Raw genomic sequence first — 20,557 nt, 5'->3', positions numbered from 1 at the left:
GCACTCTGCCTCTGCCTGTGAGTGAACACTCTCTACTGCTGCGAGCACTCTGCCTCTGCCTGTGAGTGAACACTCTCTACTGCTGGGAGCACTCTAGCGCTGCGCTTCATGGCCAGTCCTGGGTGCTTTCAGTGGGATGAGGTTACACAAACACTCCACAACTGCAGGAATCTCTTCTCAGTGGTGCTTCCTGACCACTCCAATCTTCTTTTTTCCTTGTAATCTTCCCGAAGTACACGTGATGCACTATAATGTAATATCTGACCTAAATGTACAATTCAGTGATTTTCAGTAAATTTATGGAGTTATACAAGCATCTTCGTATGTGGAGACGTGAGTGCTGATGGCTCACAATCAGCTACTTAGGAACCTGAGATCCAGAAAATCACAGTTCAAGGCCAGTGGAGGAGAAGAGTTGACAAGGCTTCATCTCCAAAATAACCAGCAAAAAGCAGGGCCAGAGGCAAGGCCCAGCTGGTAGAGTTCCAGCCTGTCGGGTAGCAGGCAGATGATGAATTCAGACCCCAGTACCACCAAAGAAAAACAAAACATTTGACCACTGCAGATGTCTCTTTTGTCCATTTCTGATCAATTCCTGTTCCCATTCCCAACTGACCACTCATATTTGTTTGGTCTGGTTTGTCTTTTGTGAGCATTTCACATTAGGTATTGTTACTTCCATTGTAGTGCATTTGTGTTCTTGGTATGGTTTTTTTGAAGTTCATTCATTGCTGGTTTTAGGACTTCATTCCTTTAAATTGCTGGGTAATACTCTGCTGTACAGATATAGTACACTTGGCTTTGGTTGGATGCATTTGTACTCTGTGAACGTCCACGGAGCAGCTTTGTGGGGCACAGAACTACTGAGTTCTATGACACATTTGCATTAACTTTTTTTTTTTCAGTTCTGGGGCTTGAACTCAGGGCCTGGGCACTGTTCCTGAGCTGCTTTTTTGCTCAAGATTAGCACTCTACCACTTGAGCCGTAGTGCCATTTCTGGCATTTTCTGTATATGTGGTGCAAAGGAATTGAATCCAGTGCCCAGCACACTGTGCTAGACAAACACTCTACCACTAAGCCACAGTCCCTGCTTTTTTTTGGGGGGGGGTCAATTGTGGGTCTTGAACTCTGGGCCTGAGTGCTGTCCCTGAACTCTTCAGCTCAAGGATAGTGATCTACCACTTGAGCTAGTGCTCCACTTCTGGCTTTCTGAGTGGTTTATTGGAAATAAGAGTTATCCTAAGTAGCTAGGATAACAGGTGTGAGCCACTAGCGCCAGTGCCAGCTTCCCTGCTTTTTTTTTTTTTTTCAGGGCCTGAGTGCACTGTCTCTGAGCTTTTTTTTTTTTTTTTTTGGTCAGTTGTGGGCCTGGGCGCTGTCCCTAGGCTCTTCAGCTCAAGGCAAGCACTCTACCTCTTCAGCCACAGCTCCACTTCCGGTTTTCTAGTGTTTTATTGGAGATAAGAGTTTCACAGACTTTCCTGCCGGGGCTGGCTTTGAACTGTGATCTTCAGATCTCAGCCTGCTCAGTAGCTAGGATTACAGGCATGAGCCACAGGCGCCCAGCTTCTCTGAGCTTTTTGCTCAAGGCTAGCATTCTACCTTGAGCAACAACTCCACTTCTGTTTTGGTATTTAGTTGGAGATAAGAGTCTCATGGACTTCCTTGCCTGGGCTAACTGTGATCCTCAGATCTCAGCCTTCCGAGTAGCTAGGATTATAGGTGTGAGCCCAGTGCACATTATCTTTTAAGCGACTGCCACACCACGTCCCAGAGTAGCTGTGTGGTTCTGTATGCTCTCAGCAGTGTGCTTTTCACTTTCAGATATTTGGGGATTTTCCCTGATTTCCTTTGGTTGTTGTTTCCTAATTTCGTGGAGGGCAAGGAACATTTATAGGTCTCAGACTTTTAAACCTGTGGTGTGTTTTATGGTATCTCCTAGGGGCTGAGCAGGAATGTTCCATAGCCCGCTAGAAGTACCCTGTACAAGACTGTATTATGTTGCTGTATGGAGAAGCGCTAGATGGCTGGCAAGCTAGGATGATTGGGTTCTGAGTTTTCTATATCCTTGCTGACTTGATTGATTGTATTTATTGAGAGTGAAATTTCAACTATTTCTGTTGAATCATCTTTTACGCTTTTTAAATTTTTTAATCCTGGACTTTCAGCTCAGGGCCTGAGCTTCCCGTTTCTACTTCAGGGTAATCGATAGTGACAGGCATAGAACAGATTTTTTTTCTTTTTTAGGGTCCGGTCATGGGGCCTGAACTCTGGGCCTGGGCGCTGTCCCTCAGCTCTTCAGCTCAAGGCGAGCGCTCTACCACTTGAGCCACAGCGCCACTTCCGGCTTTTTTTCTTTTTGCTTATGTGGTGCTGAGGAATCGAACCCAGGGCCTCATGCATGCAAGGCAAGCGCTCTACCACTGAGCCACCTTCCCAGCCCCATAGAACAGATTTTTATTGGTTGAGACAAGGCTTTGACAATCCCCCCCCCCCACACACACCCATATGGGTCTTGAACTGTGATCCTTAGGCTCTCTCAGCCTCCTGACCAGCTGGGATTACAGGTGTGAGCAACTGCATGTGGCATTTTTAGTTTCAAGTGTAGCTCCTAAGCAAGGTTAGTGTCTGTGCAGGTTAGTATCCAGCCAGTCTTGGTCAGAGGTTGTGCTTAACCATCTTGTACCCCAAAGGGGGCTTTGCCCTGGACGTGGGCATTAGGGAACACATTCAAGGCTCAGGCAGCTCCCGGGGGTGCCAGCTGTGAGTCTGAGTTTGCAAGGCCTCCGATCTGGCCACAGGTAGCTAGCTGGGTTCTCGGCCACCTGTCCCGTGTGTGCCCAGCCTTCCAGACCCCAGGAGCAGCTGGGAGCTTATTCACATGTGCCTGGTCCGTTCTGAGTCTCGGAACAAGGGCTGCTGGACACAGTTCCTCTGCCAGCCTCCCCCTGCCTGCCCTGGCTTTTCCTCCTCTTCTGCCCAAACAGCTGGCGCACCGCCTGAGCCTGACTGCCGCTAGAGGAGTGGCCCACCCAGTCCCCCCTCACCTTTGAAACCGACAGGTTTTAATTTGTTTTGCCTTTGGTCAGTTTCCAGAGCCTTGAGTTAGGTCTTTGTGATGGTTGTATCTTGGAGAGGATTTCTCAAGCTCCTTTCTCTGTCATTCTGGAAGCCTCTTCCAATTGTTTTTTGTGTGTTTGCGTGCATGCGTGTGTGTGTGCATGTGTGTGCGTGCGCGCGCGCATGTGCGTGTGCTGTTGTGGCACGCAGTGTCTCATGTGTTAGGCAAATGTCATCCCGTGAAGCCACATCCGCAACCCCCCCAAAATCTTCCCTTGTTTTTTTCTACATACTAAGGTGGTATTTCTTTAGCCCAGGCTGCTCTCCAGTTGTTGTTCGGTCAGATCCTGGGACTTGAACTTGGGACCTGGCCGCTGTCCCTGAGCTTTTTGCTCAAGCACTCTACCAGTGGAGCCACAGGGCCACTTCTGGCTTTTTCTGAGTAGTTTATTGGAGATAAGAGTCTCATGGACTTTTCTTCCCGAGCTGGTTTTGAACCACAATCCTCAGATTGTAGACTCCTGAGTAGCTAGCTAGGGATTATTGATCTTCCTGTCTCAGCCTCCCCAGTGCTAGGATTACAGGCTGGTGCCACCGTGCACAGCCCCTAAATCTAATGAATGGACACAGTGTGTCGTTGCTTTGTGCACTATTGTCAGTCCTCCACTGGAGGCTGACGGAGGGGTAGGCGGCCACCGTTGGCCAGCAAAGCCATTCTGTCCTTGTGGGTCCTCATCTCTCCCTCACCCCTGACTCCCTTCCGCCTTCCATGTTTCCTCAGGGAAGACCCTGATCAAAGTGTCCGAAGCTGAGAAGCGCCTGGGAGCTGCCGAGCGGGACTTCATCCACACAGCCTCCATCGGCTTCCTCACGCCCCTGCGCAACTTCCTGGAAGGGGACTGGAAGACCATTGCGGTGAGGCCTGTGAGAGGCGGCCTGGGAGGCGCCGTGCTCCGGGGTCTCCGGGGCCAGGCCGGGCCTCACGGTCCCCATCCATCCGCAGAAGGAGAGGCGGCTCCTTCAGAACCGGCGCCTGGACCTGGACGCCTGCAAGGCGCGGCTGAAGAAGGCCAAGGCTGCGGAGGCCAAAGCCACCGTAGGTGTCCCTGCTGCCTCCGGCCGGGGCTTGGGCTGGGGCACACGGGGCCTCTCTGGCTCACATTTCTCTCTCTGCTCCAAGGGAGGCATGGTGGCGCAGGGAGGGTTTCTGTGGGGTGCGTGGACTGCAGTGCTTCCCAGCTGGAGGTGTTCGCATGTTGTGCCCGCCTCCCCCCAAAGCTCTGCCCGCCCCGCGCTGCCCCGCCCTCGCTCCTACTACTAACTGCCCCTTTGCTTGAACCCCCGGCGGGGCCATGCGCAGGCGCCCATCCTGGTGTCGGACACCAGAGCTGACAGCCCTGCGGCCCAGCCAGGGGCTGAGGGGCGGGGCCTGGCCCACCTGGCTCCGCCTTTATTCGCAGCCCTGCCAGGCAGGCCCAGGCGTGGGAGAGCTGGGTCTGGGGAGCAGCCCTCTGGGCTTGCCAGGCTGCTCTGTGACAGGGGTCAAACGGCTACCTCTGCCTGCTGGGCCCCTCGGTGCCCAAGCAAAGACCAGGCCAGCCCCTCCTCTAGGGGATCCTGGCTGCACACAGCCTCTGGAGCCTCCCGAGGCCACAGCGGGGTCTCTGCCACCGCTGGTGTCACCCCACGCAGGTGTGTGGGCTCCAGATGCAGGGCGGGACCTGTGGCTGCTGGGACACATACATGGATGGGACCTGGGTGCAGCCTCTCCCTGTCACCCCAGACTGCTACCTCTCCCCCCCTCCCCCCCGTCCGACCAGCCAGGCAGAAAGAGTCCCCGCCCCGCCGGGCACCACCTCTTGTCCCCTAGGGCACCAAGAACCCCGTCCAGGCACGGGCACCCGTGGATTCGGCTCCTCAGGACTGTACTGGGGGTAGCCAATGGACACCCTTACGCCGCACCCCAGGACCCCCCCCCTCCCCAGGCCAGGGTCTCTGCGCTTGCGCTGTGTGCTCACTAACTCTCTGTTTTTGTTCCTTTCTGTTCTGCTTGGGTAACTTGGCCAGTGTGAGGGAGATGTGAGTATCCCCGCCCCGCGCTGTGCCGCTTCTGGTCCACCTGCCGCGCCGCCCACGGGCCCCAGGGCCATAGCGGGCTCCGGGTGCACCGTCGGGCGTTTTGCAATCAGCTGGGCTCCACCCCCAGCACCTCTGCCTGCCCTGTGGGGTCCCTCTGGCTTGAGGGGTGCAGGCCTCGGGGCCTGTGAGACAGCTTCTTGCAAATGTCAAAGCCTGTCCCTTTGTCCATCCATGCGTCCATTTGTCCACCCCGGTGGGGAGGGGCGTGGCCTCCTCGCAGAGCCAGGCGCAGTGTGTGGATTCTGGGACGTTGAGAGCTGGGGGAGGGGGGGGTTGCTGAGAGGGAGCTGGGGTGTGCCGGGGTGCAGGGAGGAGGGCGGCCAGCCTGTGGCCCGTCTGCCTGCCACACAGACCCGCAGGGCTGCCGTCCCAGCCCAGCTGGCTAGGGGGTGCCAGAGGGTCCGCGTTGTATCGGGGCATCCTCCCGTCCCTGGGGCCAGGGCCCTGGCATCTCCTGGGAGGAGGCTCTGGGACGCCTCCTGGCCTCCAGCCAGCCGTGGCCCAGGGTGACCGCCTCCCCCATGAACTCTGTTCCCCGCCAGACGGTGCCTGACTTTCAGGAGACTAGACCTCGTAATTACATTCTTTCGGCCAGCGCCTCTGCGGTAAGCGCCCCCCTTCCCGTCCACCTCCCCCACCGCCCTGGCCCTGGCCTGGGCTCAGGGCCGGGAGGCCGCAGGTGAGGTGGAGCCCCGCCCCCCAGGCCTCAGAGAGGCCCCGCATTCACATGCTGCTGCCACAGCCTGTCCCGGCGCCCCACGGCTGTGGCTGGGCTGGCCTGTCCCCGCAGACATCAGGGGCTGCCCCCACGCTGCGTGGGGGTCCGACGCCTAGCAAGGACCGAGTGTGGCCCAGCAGAATCCTCAGTAGGCTGTAGCCAGCCCCCTTTGGGGAGCACCTACTAGTGAGCCGGGCGTGTGCCAGGCCCGGTGGGGTCCCGCACAGGCAGGGCTGCACTGACCACAGACAGGCTGCGGGGGGGACGGAGGCCTTGTGCTTGGTCATGAGCTCCTGTCGGTGCAGGAAGCCTGGCACGCACGCATGCGCGCAACACACACACACGCAGGCTCACACTGGCCGGCCTCTGCCTCCATCTCCCAGGGTGAGAGGGTTCCATGGCGCCCCGTGGCTCTCATGTTGGAGCCTGCGCTGGGGGCGTCGTGCCGTCCTGCCGCTGGGAGCGTCGGCCGCACTTGACTCTGGGCCGCTTTCCGGGCTTCTGGTGCGGTCCCCGCAGGCGCAGCTGGCCTGGCTCAGCTTCTCCAGCTGCGGTGTTGTCCCAGTTCAGACTTCCATGCGCGGCGGGGGCAGTGGGTCTCCTAAGTCACGATGCAGGGAGGGGGGTCTTTCTTCTCTAGACTCTGGATGGCGCGCCCCGCCCCCCTCCCCGGGCCGAGCGGAAGGAGAAACACCCTGGAGGGTGGAGGCCGCCCTGTTTTTTTCTTTTACCACTGACCCCCAGTGTGGCTCAGGCCCGAGGCTGCCTTTCTCTGCCGGAGGACGGAAAAGTTCAGTGCCCGGCCCCGTGGCAGGAGGCAGTGCGGGGCGGGCACTGGGGGGGGGGGGTGGACACGCAGGAGCACATGCAGGATGTCCCGCTGGCTGTCCCCTCCCTGCATGTGGCACGTTTGTCACACTGTCACCTCCGGCCCGCACGCCAGGCCTCTCATCTCAGCCTCAGCTCCGGGCCGGGGGAGGGCAGAGGGCATGGTGGGCAGCAGTGGGGTCCCTGGGAGCTGGGGCAGAGCATGGGATCTGGGGTGCGCTGTCCCTCCTTCCTGGCTGACCAGTGTCCACCATCCCTCCCCTGCTGCCTGGATCTGTTGTGGTCTCCCCAGCTTTGGAATGACGAAGTAGACAAGGTGAGTCGGGTTCCGGGGGGCAAAGGGCTGGCAGTGGGGCTGGAGGGCTGGCCGTACCTGCTGTCCCACGTGCTTCTGGCTCTACACTCGGTGCTGTCTCCCTCCATGGGCCTCAGCTTCCCCTTGGTGGGAAAGGCCACCCTGCAGCCTCATAGCACACAAAGACCTTGGGGGGAGGTCTTCCCATCTGCAGGTGCCCCAGGGCCCCCGCCAGCTAGCTCCGGGTATGAAGTCAGGGTGCCCCCAGGTGTCTGCTCATGGAGGGTAGGCCATGGGGCCCCGGGTTCGGGGCCCAGCCACGCTGCTGTGCACCCACATCGCGCCCCCTCCCACCAGGCTGAGCAGGAGCTCCGGGTGGCCCAGACCGAGTTTGACCGGCAGGCAGAAGTGACACGTCTCCTGCTGGAGGGGATCAGCAGCACTCACGTGAGTGGCGCCCCATGCCCAGGGAGGCCAGCATGGGCGCACAAAAAGCCAGGGCCTCGGGGACACGCCCACCCGGGGACAGGAAGTGAGGGCCACAGCTCTGGCCTCTCGTCCCCAGGTGAACCACCTTCGTTGCCTCCACGAGTTTGTCAAGTCCCAGACGACCTACTACGCGCAGTGCTACCGCCACATGCTGGACCTGCAGAAGCAGCTGGGCAGGTGCAGCCAGGCGGGGAGCCCCGGGGCACCGCTGGAATGGAGGGGTGGCTCTGGAGCTCCACCTGGGCCCTCGGGTGGACCTTGGGGGATGGGACCACTCATCTCCCTCGCTTTGCTTTTCCCTTTGTGCTGCCAGCTCGGAGGGTGCCATGTGAGTAGATGCGGTGCAGCCTCTGGCTGGGGAGGGGTCTTGACCTAGGGGGCCAAGGTACCCCATGGGCTGGCTCTAGCTGCTGAGTCATGCTCTCCCCCCTCTCTAGATTTCCAGGCACCTTTGTGGGCACTACAGAGCCTGCCTCCCCACCCCTGAGCAGCACCTCGCCCACCACCGCCGCCGCCGCCACTATGCCCACAGTGCCCCAGGTGGCCAGCCTGGCTCCTGCGGGAGAAGCCCCACTGTGCCTGGAAGAGGTGGCGCCCCCTGCCAGCGGGACCCGCAAGGCCAGGGTGCTCTACGACTACGAGGCCGCCGACAGCAGTGAGCTGGCCCTGCTGGCCGATGAGGTGGGCCTGATGCCACAAGGGCCCTGGGGGGGAAGGGTGGGATCTCAGGGGCCCCGGGGGAGCGGGGAAGGGGGATGGGGAAAGGGGCCCCCTGTGCGGCTGCAGATGGCAGCTGTGGGACCCGGCAGGCTGACTCTCCTCTGTTCCTCCCTAGCTCATCACTGTCTACAGCCTGCCCGGCATGGACCCCGACTGGCTCATTGGTGAAAGAGGCAACAAGAAGGGCAAAGTTCCCGTCACCTACTTGGAACTGCTCAGCTAAGCAGGCCTGCCACCTAGCTGGTCTGTTGGTGACAGCTGCTCAGGGTGGAGATGAACCCCATCCTGCCCATGCACCATCATCTGGCTGTGAGGGACCCACGGCTGAATGCCCGCCCCCCCCCGCCAGCCCTGCTTCTGATGTGGCTCTGAAGCCCCGGCCATGGCTGCACCCCCTGCGCACCCCAGTCCTCCCCGCCTCCCCCAAAGGTGGGAGGAGCACTGCTCGGCACCGCAGTGGGCCCAAGACCTGCTGGAGGCACCCTTGGCATGGAGAGAGCACCTGCCTTTTAGTTGCCAAAGGCCGAGGGGCAGCAAGCAGGCAGGGCGCGTCCCCGAGGGGCAGGGCTGGGCCGGGCCGGGCAGGGCCGCATTGCAGCCAGGCTGAAGCAGCGCTGCTTGGTGCTGCCCGGCCCGCCATGGAGCCCAGCCGAGGCGTGGCTGCTGCCTTCCACACTCACTTTTTAACTGGTATTTTTACTTCCGCCTGTCTGCTTGCTCTCTAGCCAGTGGCGAATAAAGCGTCCTTTGTGTGCAAGTCTTCCGTCTGTGCTTCTGTCGGGCGCTGTGCTTCTGTCGGGCTCAGCACCGGCACCTCCCACCAAGGATGGAGGAGGGGGAGGGGAAAGGAGCAAGCCGTCCCCCAGCCAGTCCCTTGTAGGATGGCTCTCCCAGCCAGCACTGCTGTCCAAGACTCAAATGTGTCCTTGGCTGGGCTCTGAAGACCCAGGACGCTTGTCTATAAACAGTACTTTAATATTTGTATAAATAGACCACAGTATTACCAAAAACTGCAAGAACAGACCATGGAAAACCCTCACACTCACACACAGCCAATCCTGGAGGGCAGGCACCCCGGTGAGCCCCTGGCTGCCCACAGGCTGTAGGAATGCTTGACCTTGAGCCCCCACCAGGCAGACCCCCGCCCCTGCCCCTGCTGTTCCCCTCTTGATCCATTACAAAAATAACCTCGGGGCAGGCGGTGGGAGTGCGGCGCTTGGGAGAGGGCGCGGGGAGCTGCGCAGAGTGTCCTCTGCCGCGGCTGCAGGCGGCTGGTGGGACAGCAGGCACGGCACACGGGCACCCTATCTCTGCACGTGTCGGACGAAGGCCTGCACCAGCTGGATCAGAGGCTCCTGACTCTCGGGGCTGGCTCTGGACTTGCCCTGGGGGGAGGGCAGGACACCGGCAGCAGGAGAGCTGGGGGCTCCCCTGCGGAAGTAGCGTGAGAGGCTGGAAAGCAGTGTGCTCTAGGAGAAAAACAGCGGCTTGGTGAGGCCTGGCACCCAGAGCCACAGTCCCCAGCCCAGGGCCGGCTGGCAGCACCTCCCTCCCCGTTCCCCGCAGCCTCTCCCCAGCGCACCAGCTCTGAGCTGAGCTCCTGCTTCATGCGCTGCTTGTCCCGAGGGGGCACCGCGGGGTCCCTAAGGTACCGCATGGCCTGGGAGATGAGCAGGTAGAAGCAGTTCTCCATGGTGAACAGCAGCAGGGACCTGGGGGAAGGCAGGGTTGGCACTGCTGCCCAGGGCCGCGCTGCTGCCTGTGGTGCAGCCAGGAGCCCTCCACCCCAGATCTTACTTGAATGTTCTGGTCCCTTCTGTCTGTGTGCTGAGCCCCACGACCTGAGTGAAGGGCTCCTTTTTCTTGTCCAGCTAGAGAAAGAGAAGCAAGCAATTAAAAAAAAAACAAAAAACACCTGAGTGCGGGTGGCTCACGCCTGTCTAGCTACTCAGGAGGCTGAGATCTGAGGTTACCAATTCAAAGCCAGCTCGGGCAGGAAAGTCCATGAGATTCATCTCCAATTAACTACTCAAAAACCAGAAGTACAGCCGGGCGCTGGTGGCTCACACCTGTAATCCTAGCTACTCAGGAGGCTGAGATCTGAGGATCGTGGTTCAAAGCCAGCCCGGGCAGGAGAGACTGTGAGACTCCTATCTCCAATAAACCACGAGAAAACCGGAAGTGGCGCTGTAGCTCAAGTGGTAGAGCGTTCGCCTTGAGCTGAAGAACTGAGGGACAGCGCCCAGGCCCAGAGTTCAAGCCCCACGACCGACCAAAAAAAAAAAAACAAACCCAGAAGTACAACGCTAGCCCGGGCCCTGAGTTCAAGCCCCACAACTGACCAAAAAAAAAAAAAACCCCAAACCAGATAATAGTAGAAAGTTCCAGTCACCAGGGCAGGTGGTCCTCACTAAGTCCTCTGGGAAGGGCCTGCAGCCTCACTTTAAGAAGAAGAGGCCTGGGCTTGGGGAGGCTCAGGCCCATCACTGGAAGTGGCAGGCCAGCATACCTCACCAAGCATGTTGAGGGCCACGTTCACAGTTGCCAGCAGGGTCCCAAAAGAGGGCGCTACCTCCGAGTCGAAAGTGGGCGTGGTAAAATTCAGGGCAAACAGAAAGTTGTACTCCGCAAGATCCAGGGACTGCAAGACAAGGGCACAGTGCTGGGGGGCCTGGAGGGCCCCACTTGCTCTCCAGAGCTGCACAGCACAGCCACCAAGGCCCCATTCCAGGCTGGCCACGGGCTTGGCGACAGCCAGTACCTGATCCAGCAGGATCTGGCAGACGTCCGGGGTGAAGTGGCGCAGAGCTGCGAGGGTCCTGCTGAGGATCTTGAGAAGGCCGCACTGGACTGCATACACGGCTCGCTGCTCGGCGGCCTCCGTGTCAGCGGCGGGCTGCTTGGTGGAGCTCGAGGGAACAGCAGGAGCAGCAGTGGCAGTGGCAGGTGGCCTCTGAGCCCGGGGGGTGACAGCTGAGGGGAAGCCATCCCCATTCTTGTTCTGGGGAGAGGAAGACATGAAGGGGAGTCCGAGGGGTCACCAATGGCACTCCTGAGTCTGACGGGCAAGGGGTGGTTACCTGCAGGTAGTGCTGGAGCATCTTGCGGCTGTGCAGGAGGGAGGTGCAGGCCTGGCACAGGTAGCCCAGGTTTACCTGGGACACGGGAGCGACACAAGCTCTTAGTGGTGGCCCCCACCATCCACCTAGCCAACCAAAGGTGCAGTGTGCTGTGACTGCTTCCCTTGGACCGGCCACGTGCTGGGAAGATTATAAGGGCCGAAGTAAATGAAGAAGGTGGCCATGACTGTTCCCACGTTTCCCTACAGGCCCTGTGTGCAATGACTTCGCAGGGTCATTCACAGCACGTGGCGGCAGCCTCTGCTCACCCCCTGAACTCAGGCCCAACTCCCAAGCCCACGCTCTCCACTCCTCGGCTGTCCCCTAGGCGCTGCTCGCCCCACCTGGACATCGCACATGAGCTGAGGCAGGTGGAAGTGCCACTCCTTCCGGAAGTGTGACAGCTGCAGAATGAAGCCCACGGTGTGGTCTGCCTCCTCCAGGCAGGCCAGGCTCTGCACGGTCCTCACCGCATTGAGGCACTGGGGAAAAAAGGCGGGGGGCGGGGGGAGCAGGGAAGGACCCATCATGCCTCTACTGCCTCTCACGGGCAGAAGGCAGCCGGAGGGCTGGCTCTACTCCACGCAGTGCTCGTGGCTGGCCACTGGCTGGGCAGCCCGCGTGGCTCACCTGCAAGGTCCGCTCCTGGTGGACGCCCATGAAGTCCAGGGCCTCTGTCAGGAAGTTGTAGCGCAGAGTCTTGAGCAGCCGCTCCATCAGGGACATGGACAGGCGGTAGACCCCCGGCCAGGAGGGGGCATCCAGGGCCTTCCGAGAGGTGCTGGGTGTCTGAAACAAATGACAGCTGCGCATAGGACAAGGCCTCCTAGCAGCCTGGTGGCTGGAAGGAAGGTCCTTGTGGGGTGGGAGCAGCCATCACCGGCGGCCGCAGGGCCAGCGGAGAGCACTCGTGCACGTATGGGATCCTGGGTTCTAGACTTGGGTCTGCCACTCACCAGTGATGTCCCTGCCCTGCCCCTTTGATATTCCCCATATATACCCTGCAAGGGCTGCTGGGCTGAGCAGCGTATATGCATAATTCTGTCCAAAGACAGTGAGGGAGAGGGTAAGGACTAGAGCCTAGAAGACCTCTCAGAAACAGAGATAAAGGAGGATAGAGGGGCTGGGGCCGAGGAGCTGTAGTGGGCACTACTTTTGGGAGGGAGAGTGGGGACAGTAGCTGAGATTGAAGCGAGCCCTAGGGACCCCTTTTCAACTTGGTTTGGTGAAGTCCATCGTCTGTCAAGCTGAATTTATTATTTGTTGGTGCCAGCAATTGAGCTGAGTGCTAGTGGCCTGCCAAGGGCGGGAAGGCTCCAGGCCACTACTACACTGCACACAGGAGGGCAGGGGAGGGGAGGAGAGGGTAGGGCAGGGGAGGGGAGAAAAGGGTAGGGGAGGGGAGGGGAGGGGAGGGGAGGAGCGGGAATGGGGAGGGGCTGCCAGGCTGGTAGAGCAGTGAGGTGGAGGAGGACACCTTTCTCTGGGAATTGGAGGCCAATGGCCTGGCTCCAGGCAGGTCCTGGCATTTACCTGTCCTGTGCCATTACTGCTCAGCTGGTACACGCTCAAGAGAGGCAGACAAATGCTCTGGGTGATGCCAGCTCCAGCCACTGCCGTGGCTCCCTGAACAGAAAGATTGGGAATGAGCCGAGCCTGCCCTGCCCTGCCCTGCCCCATCACCACCCGAGCAGAGCCTGTAGCCACAAGCCCCGTGGCCAAGCCCCAGCTTCTGGGACCCGGAACCGGGGCGCACAAGCCGCCCGGGCTAGCGCCCTACCTGCTGGGTGCGAGCCAGGGTGAGGAGCAGGTGCAGCGCGGCCTCGGTGAAATGCAGGTTGTGCTTCAGGCGGAGGCTCACCTCCAGGGTGGTGAGCAGTGTGGGCAGGATGGGGAGCCGGCGCGTCACCTGCAGCCACGAGTCCCCATCCTCATCCACCTCGCACAGCTCCTTGGCCAGGTGCAAGCCCAGGACACACACCTGTAGAGGCCCCAGGGCAAAAAGAAGAGGAAGTAGGAACGGGGAGTGGAGGTAAGGAAGAGGGAAGAGGAAAAGGTCTGGCCCCAGGCCTGTCTCTCCAAAACCTGCCACACAGCCTCCAGGAACCATGACCGACCCTTGTGCTCTCTCCCCGCCCACCCCTCTCTCTCTTGCCACCTGTCAAAATGGGAAGCTCACACCCCTCTCCAGACAGTCCTGGGGTGTGCTCAGCGCTGCCTTCCATCTGGACGGTCTACTCTGTCCTGCCACTGAGAGGCTGAGTGGACATGGCACCCTTCTCCTCCACCTGACTTCTATCTTATCTGTGGTTTTGCTTTGCACTTACTTTTGACTGCAACCTAGTGGCCAGAGTCTAGAGTATGCCCAGCACAGGCATGTCTACAGCTTTCCACCCAGAGAGCCCACCCACTCTCATACGCTTATGGTTTTACATTTGATTCAACTTCATCTGAAAAAAGATGGTAGCCAGAGAAAGCGCAGGCCAGAGGACGACAAGCATGAGGCCAATGTGGACGAAGTAGCTCACATCGTGGCTCAGCGCTGAGGTCATGGCCACCCAGTGACCTTGCTAGAGGCCCGAGCCGTCCCTGCTCTGCTTGGCTTAGAACTGAGGCCATGTCCTGTCACCAGTCCTCCGCCCTCACTGCCCTGTGCTCGCGGAAGATAGTCCTCAGCTCTCTGAGACGCCGAGGCTCATGCCACACTGGCTTGTCCCCACATTTCCCCAAGAGCCTCATCCTAGTCTGCACCCCCACCCAAGGACTGGGCAGAGCGGGGCGCTCCCTCACCCCATCACGCTGGTCCTTGTGCCTGAGCCGCGGGCAGTCCGTCTCCATGCTGTCCTTGTCCTCGGTGGCGCTGCCCGAGGCCAGGCTGTGGCGGGTGTGGTCGAGGAGGGTGATCACCTCTTGCTGGAGCGTCTCGCACACACTCAGCACCAGCTGGGAGTACTGGGGAATGTCGCTCACTGCGGGCAGACAGGGAGGGGACAGCGGCGCGCTCAGCAGGCTGCTCTCACTGCACCCCGGCCCCTCCTACAGGGAGCTGGGGATGCAGGAGGTGCGGACAGGGAGAATCACGCCACGGGAGGGAAAAAAAGGCAAGCAAAAGATGCTTTTTTTTTGTCAGCCGTGGGGCCTGAACTCTGGGCCTGGGCGCTGTCCCTCAGCTCTTCAGCTCAAGGCTAGCGCTCTACCACTTGAGCCACAGCGCCACTTCGGGCTTTTTTCTTTTTGCTAATGTGATGCTGAGGAATTGAACCCAGGGCCTCAGGCATGCAAGGCAAGTGCTCTACCACTGAGCCACCTTCCCAGCCAAGAAGATGCTTTCTTAAGGCAAGAGTTCCAAGACTGAAAAGTCCCCCCTTGACAGTGTGGAGCCAGGAGCAGCGGGCGGGCGGGTGGGCTGCCCTCACCTCGCAGCTCCTTCATCTGCAACGCTGTGATGAACACCGAGAACACCTTGGCCTTGGTCTTCTCCACGAGCTGTGGGTCTGCCTGCAGGACGCCCTCCAGAACCTCCGTGAGCGGCCTTAGGATCTCATCCACAGCACCCAGCTCTCTGCAACACGGGGGTTGGGGGGGAGGGTGGGAAGGCACGTCACCCGAAGGCCACACACGTTGAGGCCTCAAGCCGCTTGCCTACTTTGCCACTGCACCCTGCCACACCCTCATCGCGCCACACCGCTGGGCCTCAACCCCATTCCTCACACAGTGTTCACCTCTTCCACTGGCGCAGCAGGATCAGCAGCAGCGTGCACATCATGGAGCCCAGGCGAAGGCAGTTCACAGAGGAGGGAACGAGGAGCTGCGCGCAGGGAGACAGCACAGCACTTAGGGGAACGGCTTCCTGAGCAGTGGAGATGTGGGCTCTGCCCACAGGGTCCTCCTGCACTGAGCTCTTGGGGGCAAAAAGGGGCTACAGCCCAGGGCAGGGGGATAAGCAGGGCTGTGCTCAGCATGCAGGCCACCTGCGGCCTCTACCCAGTCCGCTCAGTGCCCGCCGCGCCGGGGGCGCTGGCAGACACACTTACTAAAGCTTTGGTCCCATCAAGCACGTCAAGAAAGAGCTGGCGCCGCACCGTGGGGTCAGTCAAGTGCATGATATCAGCCTGCAAAGGGACAGAAACCAAGACACGCTGGGACCCCCGTCAGGCGATTAGGCATTGGTCACTAACGCTCAGCCTACTGCTTTGTGTCCACTCTTGGATCTGCTCAAATCCAGCCTAATCCATCTTCTTGGGATGCAGCTTTCTTCTGCTCAGCTTCCAAGGCTCAGGAAATGTAACCCACACTTGTACCCCACACACTCTCGTCGAGCCCTCCGAGCCTCCTTCCTTTTCAGATAGCGTCTCACTGTGCAGCCAAGGTTGGCCTCAAATTTGTGATCTTCCTGCTTTAGCCTCCTGAGTGCTAGAATTACAGGTGTGATTACATGCATATCACTGCGCCTGTCTCCATTCTTGAATCTCTCAAGTGCTTTTCCACGTCTGGACTTGGCATAGGGGTTCCTCCTAAATCCATAGGCTCTTCACATGTGAGGGTCCCGGAGCGGGCAGTGCCTCCCCAGAGGCCTCCCTGACTACTCTAACCATATATGATTGGTAATATAGACATCAATTGCTACCTTCACAGCAACGCATCACAATGTAAAGCTCTAGCTTTCATTTGCAAGTCTGTTTATAATTTACTGCCTCATGGGCTCTTCTGCAAGAGGTTACGACCTTATCAGCCATGCTCACGGCCTGGCTCTGCTGCTGGCACATGGCCAGCAGTCTGCTAATCCATTTGTGAGTAAGTCAGCAACCGAAACCCTAAACTTACAGGTAAGTTTCCTAGGGGGACAGAGAATGGCAAGATGGAAGAGTTACAACTGAAGAACTGCTGCCTAAAAGACGAGGTGCAGATGTTCTACTGTGGGTGGCCCAGCCTGGTTGCATGTTGAGTCTCAGGCTCCACAGCCATCATGGCATGGCAAAAGGATGCTCTTTCTAGGTTCCAAAGCCCAAGCTCTTAGGCAGTCTGTTATTGTGAACGAATCACAGAGATGTACCAGGGCACTGGGAATAAGCTGGCATCTACCAAGCTCAATTTATTGCTGAAATAAAAACATGAAACTAAAATCCCACAGGGAAGAACAGCTCAGAAGCATGGCCTCTTGTTAAAACCTGATAGTGTTGGGGCTGGGAAGGTGGCTCAGTGGTAGAGCGCTTGCCTTGCATGCATGAGGCCCTGGGTTCGATTCCTCAGCACCACATAAGCAGAAAAAACAAAAGCTGGAAGCAGTGCTGTGGCTTAAATGGTAGAGTGCTAGCCTTGAGCTGAAGAGCTGCGGGACAGTGCCCAGGCCCAGAGTTCAGGCCCCACGACCGGACCCCCCCCAAAAACAACAACAACAAAAAAAAACCTGACAGTGTTGAATAGGTAGCTATTCCTCATATGAGCTCCAACTGCACACAATGAAAAGGTGGCCTCAGCCCTTTTCCTAACAACAGAAACACAGCCCGGCACTGAAGGCTCATACTTGTAATCTTAGCTACTCAGAAGGCTGAGATCTGAAGATCATAGCTTGAAACCAGCCTATGTAGGAAAATCCATGACACTCTTATTATTGCCAATAAACTACTCAGAAAAAACCTTCTGTGGCTTAGGTGGTAGAGCACTAGCCTTGAGAAAAAGCAGCTCAGGGGCCTAGGCCTTGACTTCAAGCCCAAGGATCGGCAAACAACAACAACAAAATAGAATCACAGGGCTGGGAATGTGGCTTAGAGATTGAGTGTTTGCCAAGTATGCATGAAGCCCTGGTTTCCATTCCTCAGTACCACATACACAGAAAAAGACGGAAGTGGTGCTGTGGCTCAAGTGGTTGGTACACTAGCCCTGAGCAAAAGAAGCCCAGGGACAGTGCCCAGGCCCTGAGTTCAAGCCCCGGGACTGGCAAAAGAAAAAATAAAAACCAGAGATTCTAGTATCAGTGAAACAAATGGCTAAGAGGAGACTGGAGCTGCCACAGCTGGCTGCAGGTGAGTCACCAAGCATGGATGCCCTGTCCACAGGCACGGGGTACAGAGGCACCTGCACATGTGCACGGAGGCCGGCGAGGAAGGAGCAGCTGTAGGAGCTCTCAGGAACATGTAAATGAGTGAGAATGACTTCTCTACAGTTCTTCTCCAGGGCTTCCTATTCTACTCAACACCATTAACCACCCTCTGTGGCCCTCATCTCCTGGCACAGAATCTGTTACATTTTAGCTCATACTTAGCCCAACAGGCTGCACCTGCCAGACACTTCCACGCTTCATTGCTAAGTGACCAAAGGTGAGTGGCCCAAGGTGGTGCTTACATGACTGGTGGCAATGATGAGCAGCATCCTCCAGGCAGAGACCAGCAGCTGATACTCTAGCAAGGTTGTGCAGCTACTGCCTTCAGTTTCAGCCATGTGAACTGCCAAGGACTTGACATACCCTGACCAGTAGGCGAAGCGTTTCTCGCTGGAAAATTTCTTGAGTGTATCTTTCAATGATTGGTCTAATGAGCCCCTGTGGTATAAGGAAAGCACAAAGCCCACAGTGAGGATCTGAGAGCTGCTGGGAATGAGATGGGCAGAGACCCTGGCGGAGGCAGAGGAAACCACCTCACATGGGTGTAAGGCAGCCGGATCCAGGATCACCTCCGGTGGGGCTCAGACTTCTCGCTCAACATAATGGATTAGGCTGAGGCCCTTCCAGGATTCTCCTCCATAAAATCCCGGTCACATGAAGTTGGCTTCACAATAACTCTCTCTGACAATCATAAATGCCATCGATGGACTGACCAGGGACACAGCTCTCTGGCCCTCCATCCATGCTTCCAAACCAGCTCTCCTCTGCCTCGATTCATAAGCCATGCTCCCAGTGGTGGCCCTCCACCATCTCTCCCCACCACCTTGAATCCGAATCTCATGGGGAAAGGACTCACTTAACTACATAGTATATCTCCAGGCAGATTATCTTCATGATTAGTGCACAGGTTTCCAGGATGCTGGGCTGTGGAGGGGAGCAAACACAGCAATCACAGGAGGAACCTCTGCCTGTCCCTGGGTCCTTCCTCACTGGGAGACTACTAGGACCCAATGCATGGAAAACAAGCACGTGTACCCCTTGGGCATGTGAATGGCAGACATTTGACACACAAGTCACTTTCCTTCCTGAAGCAAAACACTGAGGGAGGAAGTAGGCACTGGTGGGAAAAAGGACCACAGGTCGGGGGCGGGGGGGGGGGGGGGGCTGGGGGGAGGGGGCGGGGGAATTGGAGAGGGGGGAAGCGCTCCATGATCAAGTGGAAGAGATGACCTCTGACTTGGCATCTCATGTCCAGGCTCCTGTCCCCTGCCCCTCACCCAGGAGCGGGGCCCAGCCCACCCTCCACCAGAGCTTACCTCACATGTCTCTGAGGGAGGAGAAAGGGTTCCAAACAGCGGACTGGTTAGATTCTCCCAGAACTTGGGTCTAGAGGAAAGCATAAGTTGGAAATCACACTTCTGCTCTCCCCCAGTCTTCTCTCCAGCTCCGCTCAGTGGTCCCTTCTTATTCTACCACACCAACCTAACGTGTGTCATAAATCAACTGCTCCTATGAAGAGTTGCATAGATAAAGTATTTCCCCTCAAAGAAACACTACTACACATTAGAATCAGTGAATACATAACTGTTAAGGACTCACTCTACTATAGATTTCTGAAAGCCTCTGTAAACGCCAGCACGTGGGAGGCCAAGGCAGGAGGATTGCACATTTAAGGCCAGCCTGGGTTAACATTGAGATCCTGTCTAAAGACAAACAAATGCTCCACAAAGAGGGAAATGGGGAGCAAATGAAGACATGAGCCTCCTAAACTAAGCCTTTTTTTTTTTGGTCAGTCATGGGCCTGAACTTGGCCTGGGCGTTGTCCCTGAGCTCTTCAGCTCAAGGCTAGTGCTCTACCACTTGAGGCACAGTGCCACTTCTGGCTTTTTCCGCATATGTGGTGCTGAGGAATCGAACCCAGAGCCTCATGCATGCAAGGCAAGCACTCTGCCACTGAGCCACGTACCCAGCTTCAAGAGCTAAGCCTTTTTTTTTTTTTTTAACAGTTCTTCCCCTTGTGCCAGCAGGTGTGAGAGGAAAGGATGTTTGACTATCCAACAGATGTCACTCCACTCCCATCTTACAGACCAGCAACAAGGAAACTGCACAGGTTAACTGGCATACACAGACATACTTGGTTCTGAGGACCAGCATGGCACTGTCCCGTCGGTCCTGCCACAGGGCATGCAGGAAGGCAATGGCTGCACGATGCAGCAGAGGTGGGCACCAATAGCGATCTTGCTGATGGGAATCAATCAGCTCCAGGACTGCGTGGAGACAGCTCCATACTCCGAGGCTGAACTCCTGCAGCAGAACAGGTGGGAGTTCAAATCTCACAGCCACCTCCCAGGAAGCCATGACCCAGGGGCATACAAAACACAGGCACACCTTGGAGCCATCACTGCCATCCTTCACCTCCAGATTCAGAAAGAGCTCGATGAGCCCTGGCTGCGTCTCCACGGCAACTGTGAGGAACTCCAGAATCATCACCTTGATGCGCATGTCCTCAATCTTGCTCTGAAGGCGGGTCAGGAAGGCATCTCGGATAGCAGCCGCATCATTGCCCAGACAGGCATACACTGACATCGGGGCCACCTGACAGAGGCCAGGACACACAGGTTCAGAGCTCTGCTGCCAGAAAAAAACGCGGGGCCTGTCTATAGAAGCCCACAGGAGATGCTCCAGAAAACAGCAGAAAGAAGTGCCCAGACATAGAATTCTGGGGTGGTAGGGCCCCCAAGGAACAGAGGAAAGAAAAGAAAATGTAACTTGAAACCTGATAAGCAGTACCTTAACCAAGTCAACTCACCATAATCACTGATGTCAGGGGCATAATATATATGCACATTCTTTTTTTTTTTTGGTGGTGGTTTATAGGGCTTGAACTCTGGGCCTAGGCACTGTCCCTCAGCAATTCAGCTCAAGGCTAGCTCTACCACTTGAGCCACAGCTCCACTTCTGGTTTTCTGGTGCTTTATTGGAGATAAGTTTCACAGCCTTGGGGCTGGGAAGGTGGCTCAGTGGTAGAGCGCTTGCCTTGCATGCATGAGGCCCTGGGTTCGATTCCTTAGCACCACATAAGCAAAAA

The 20,557-nt window shown here is 57.6% G+C and overlaps 2 protein-coding genes across 2 annotated transcripts in view; one reads left to right on the top strand and one right to left on the bottom strand.

The window, feature by feature from the left end:
• Window positions 1-241: 241 nt before the first annotated feature.
• On the top strand, window positions 242-9,010 carry Sh3glb2 (SH3-domain GRB2-like endophilin B2). The gene is made up of 10 exons (XM_013021275.1): window positions 242-253; window positions 2,784-2,802; window positions 3,843-3,976; window positions 4,065-4,157; window positions 5,743-5,805; window positions 7,039-7,062; window positions 7,399-7,488; window positions 7,607-7,707; window positions 7,968-8,211; window positions 8,366-9,010. Exons 1-10 carry the CDS (start codon window positions 242-244, stop codon window positions 8,471-8,473), a joined length of 888 nt encoding a protein of 295 aa, XP_012876729.1. The 3' UTR covers window positions 8,474-9,010.
• Window positions 9,011-9,226: 216 nt separating this feature from the next.
• The window catches only part of Nup188 (nucleoporin 188kDa), a 56,337-nt gene continuing 45,006 nt past the window's right edge, over window positions 9,227-20,557 (bottom strand). Inside the window, exons 24-42 of the mRNA XM_013021274.1 lie at window positions 19,858-20,126; window positions 19,604-19,773; window positions 18,786-18,855; window positions 18,326-18,393; window positions 17,712-17,907; window positions 15,404-15,481; window positions 15,092-15,177; window positions 14,786-14,931; window positions 14,160-14,338; window positions 13,150-13,350; window positions 12,903-12,995; window positions 12,000-12,158; window positions 11,714-11,851; window positions 11,331-11,405; window positions 11,012-11,251; window positions 10,760-10,891; window positions 10,048-10,121; window positions 9,833-9,962; window positions 9,227-9,719 (exon numbers count right to left, since the gene is read on the bottom strand). Of these exons, the coding sequence (XP_012876728.1) occupies window positions 9,555-9,719; window positions 9,833-9,962; window positions 10,048-10,121; window positions 10,760-10,891; window positions 11,012-11,251; window positions 11,331-11,405; window positions 11,714-11,851; window positions 12,000-12,158; window positions 12,903-12,995; window positions 13,150-13,350; window positions 14,160-14,338; window positions 14,786-14,931; window positions 15,092-15,177; window positions 15,404-15,481; window positions 17,712-17,907; window positions 18,326-18,393; window positions 18,786-18,855; window positions 19,604-19,773; window positions 19,858-20,126 (2,669 nt within the window). The 3' untranslated portion in view covers window positions 9,227-9,554. The remainder of the gene's footprint in view (window positions 9,720-9,832; window positions 9,963-10,047; window positions 10,122-10,759; window positions 10,892-11,011; window positions 11,252-11,330; window positions 11,406-11,713; window positions 11,852-11,999; window positions 12,159-12,902; window positions 12,996-13,149; window positions 13,351-14,159; window positions 14,339-14,785; window positions 14,932-15,091; window positions 15,178-15,403; window positions 15,482-17,711; window positions 17,908-18,325; window positions 18,394-18,785; window positions 18,856-19,603; window positions 19,774-19,857; window positions 20,127-20,557) is intronic.

The sequence above is a fragment of the Dipodomys ordii genome, unplaced genomic scaffold (assembly GCF_000151885.1).
Source record: "Dipodomys ordii isolate 6190 unplaced genomic scaffold, Dord_2.0 Scaffold55, whole genome shotgun sequence".
Lineage (NCBI taxonomy): Eukaryota > Metazoa > Chordata > Mammalia > Rodentia > Heteromyidae > Dipodomys > Dipodomys ordii.
The sequence above is the reverse complement of the archived record's forward strand: the minus strand, read 5'-3'. Positions and strand labels throughout refer to the sequence as shown.

Excerpts from the sequence above, each read along its gene's own strand:
- Sh3glb2 (XM_013021275.1), top strand. Across the intron at positions 7,063-7,398 it reads GGAATGACGAAGTAGACAAG|GCTGAGCAGGAGCTCCGGGT; the intron begins GTGAGTCGGGTT and ends CCCTCCCACCAG. Across the intron at positions 8,212-8,365 it reads TGGCCCTGCTGGCCGATGAG|CTCATCACTGTCTACAGCCT; the intron begins GTGGGCCTGATG and ends GTTCCTCCCTAG.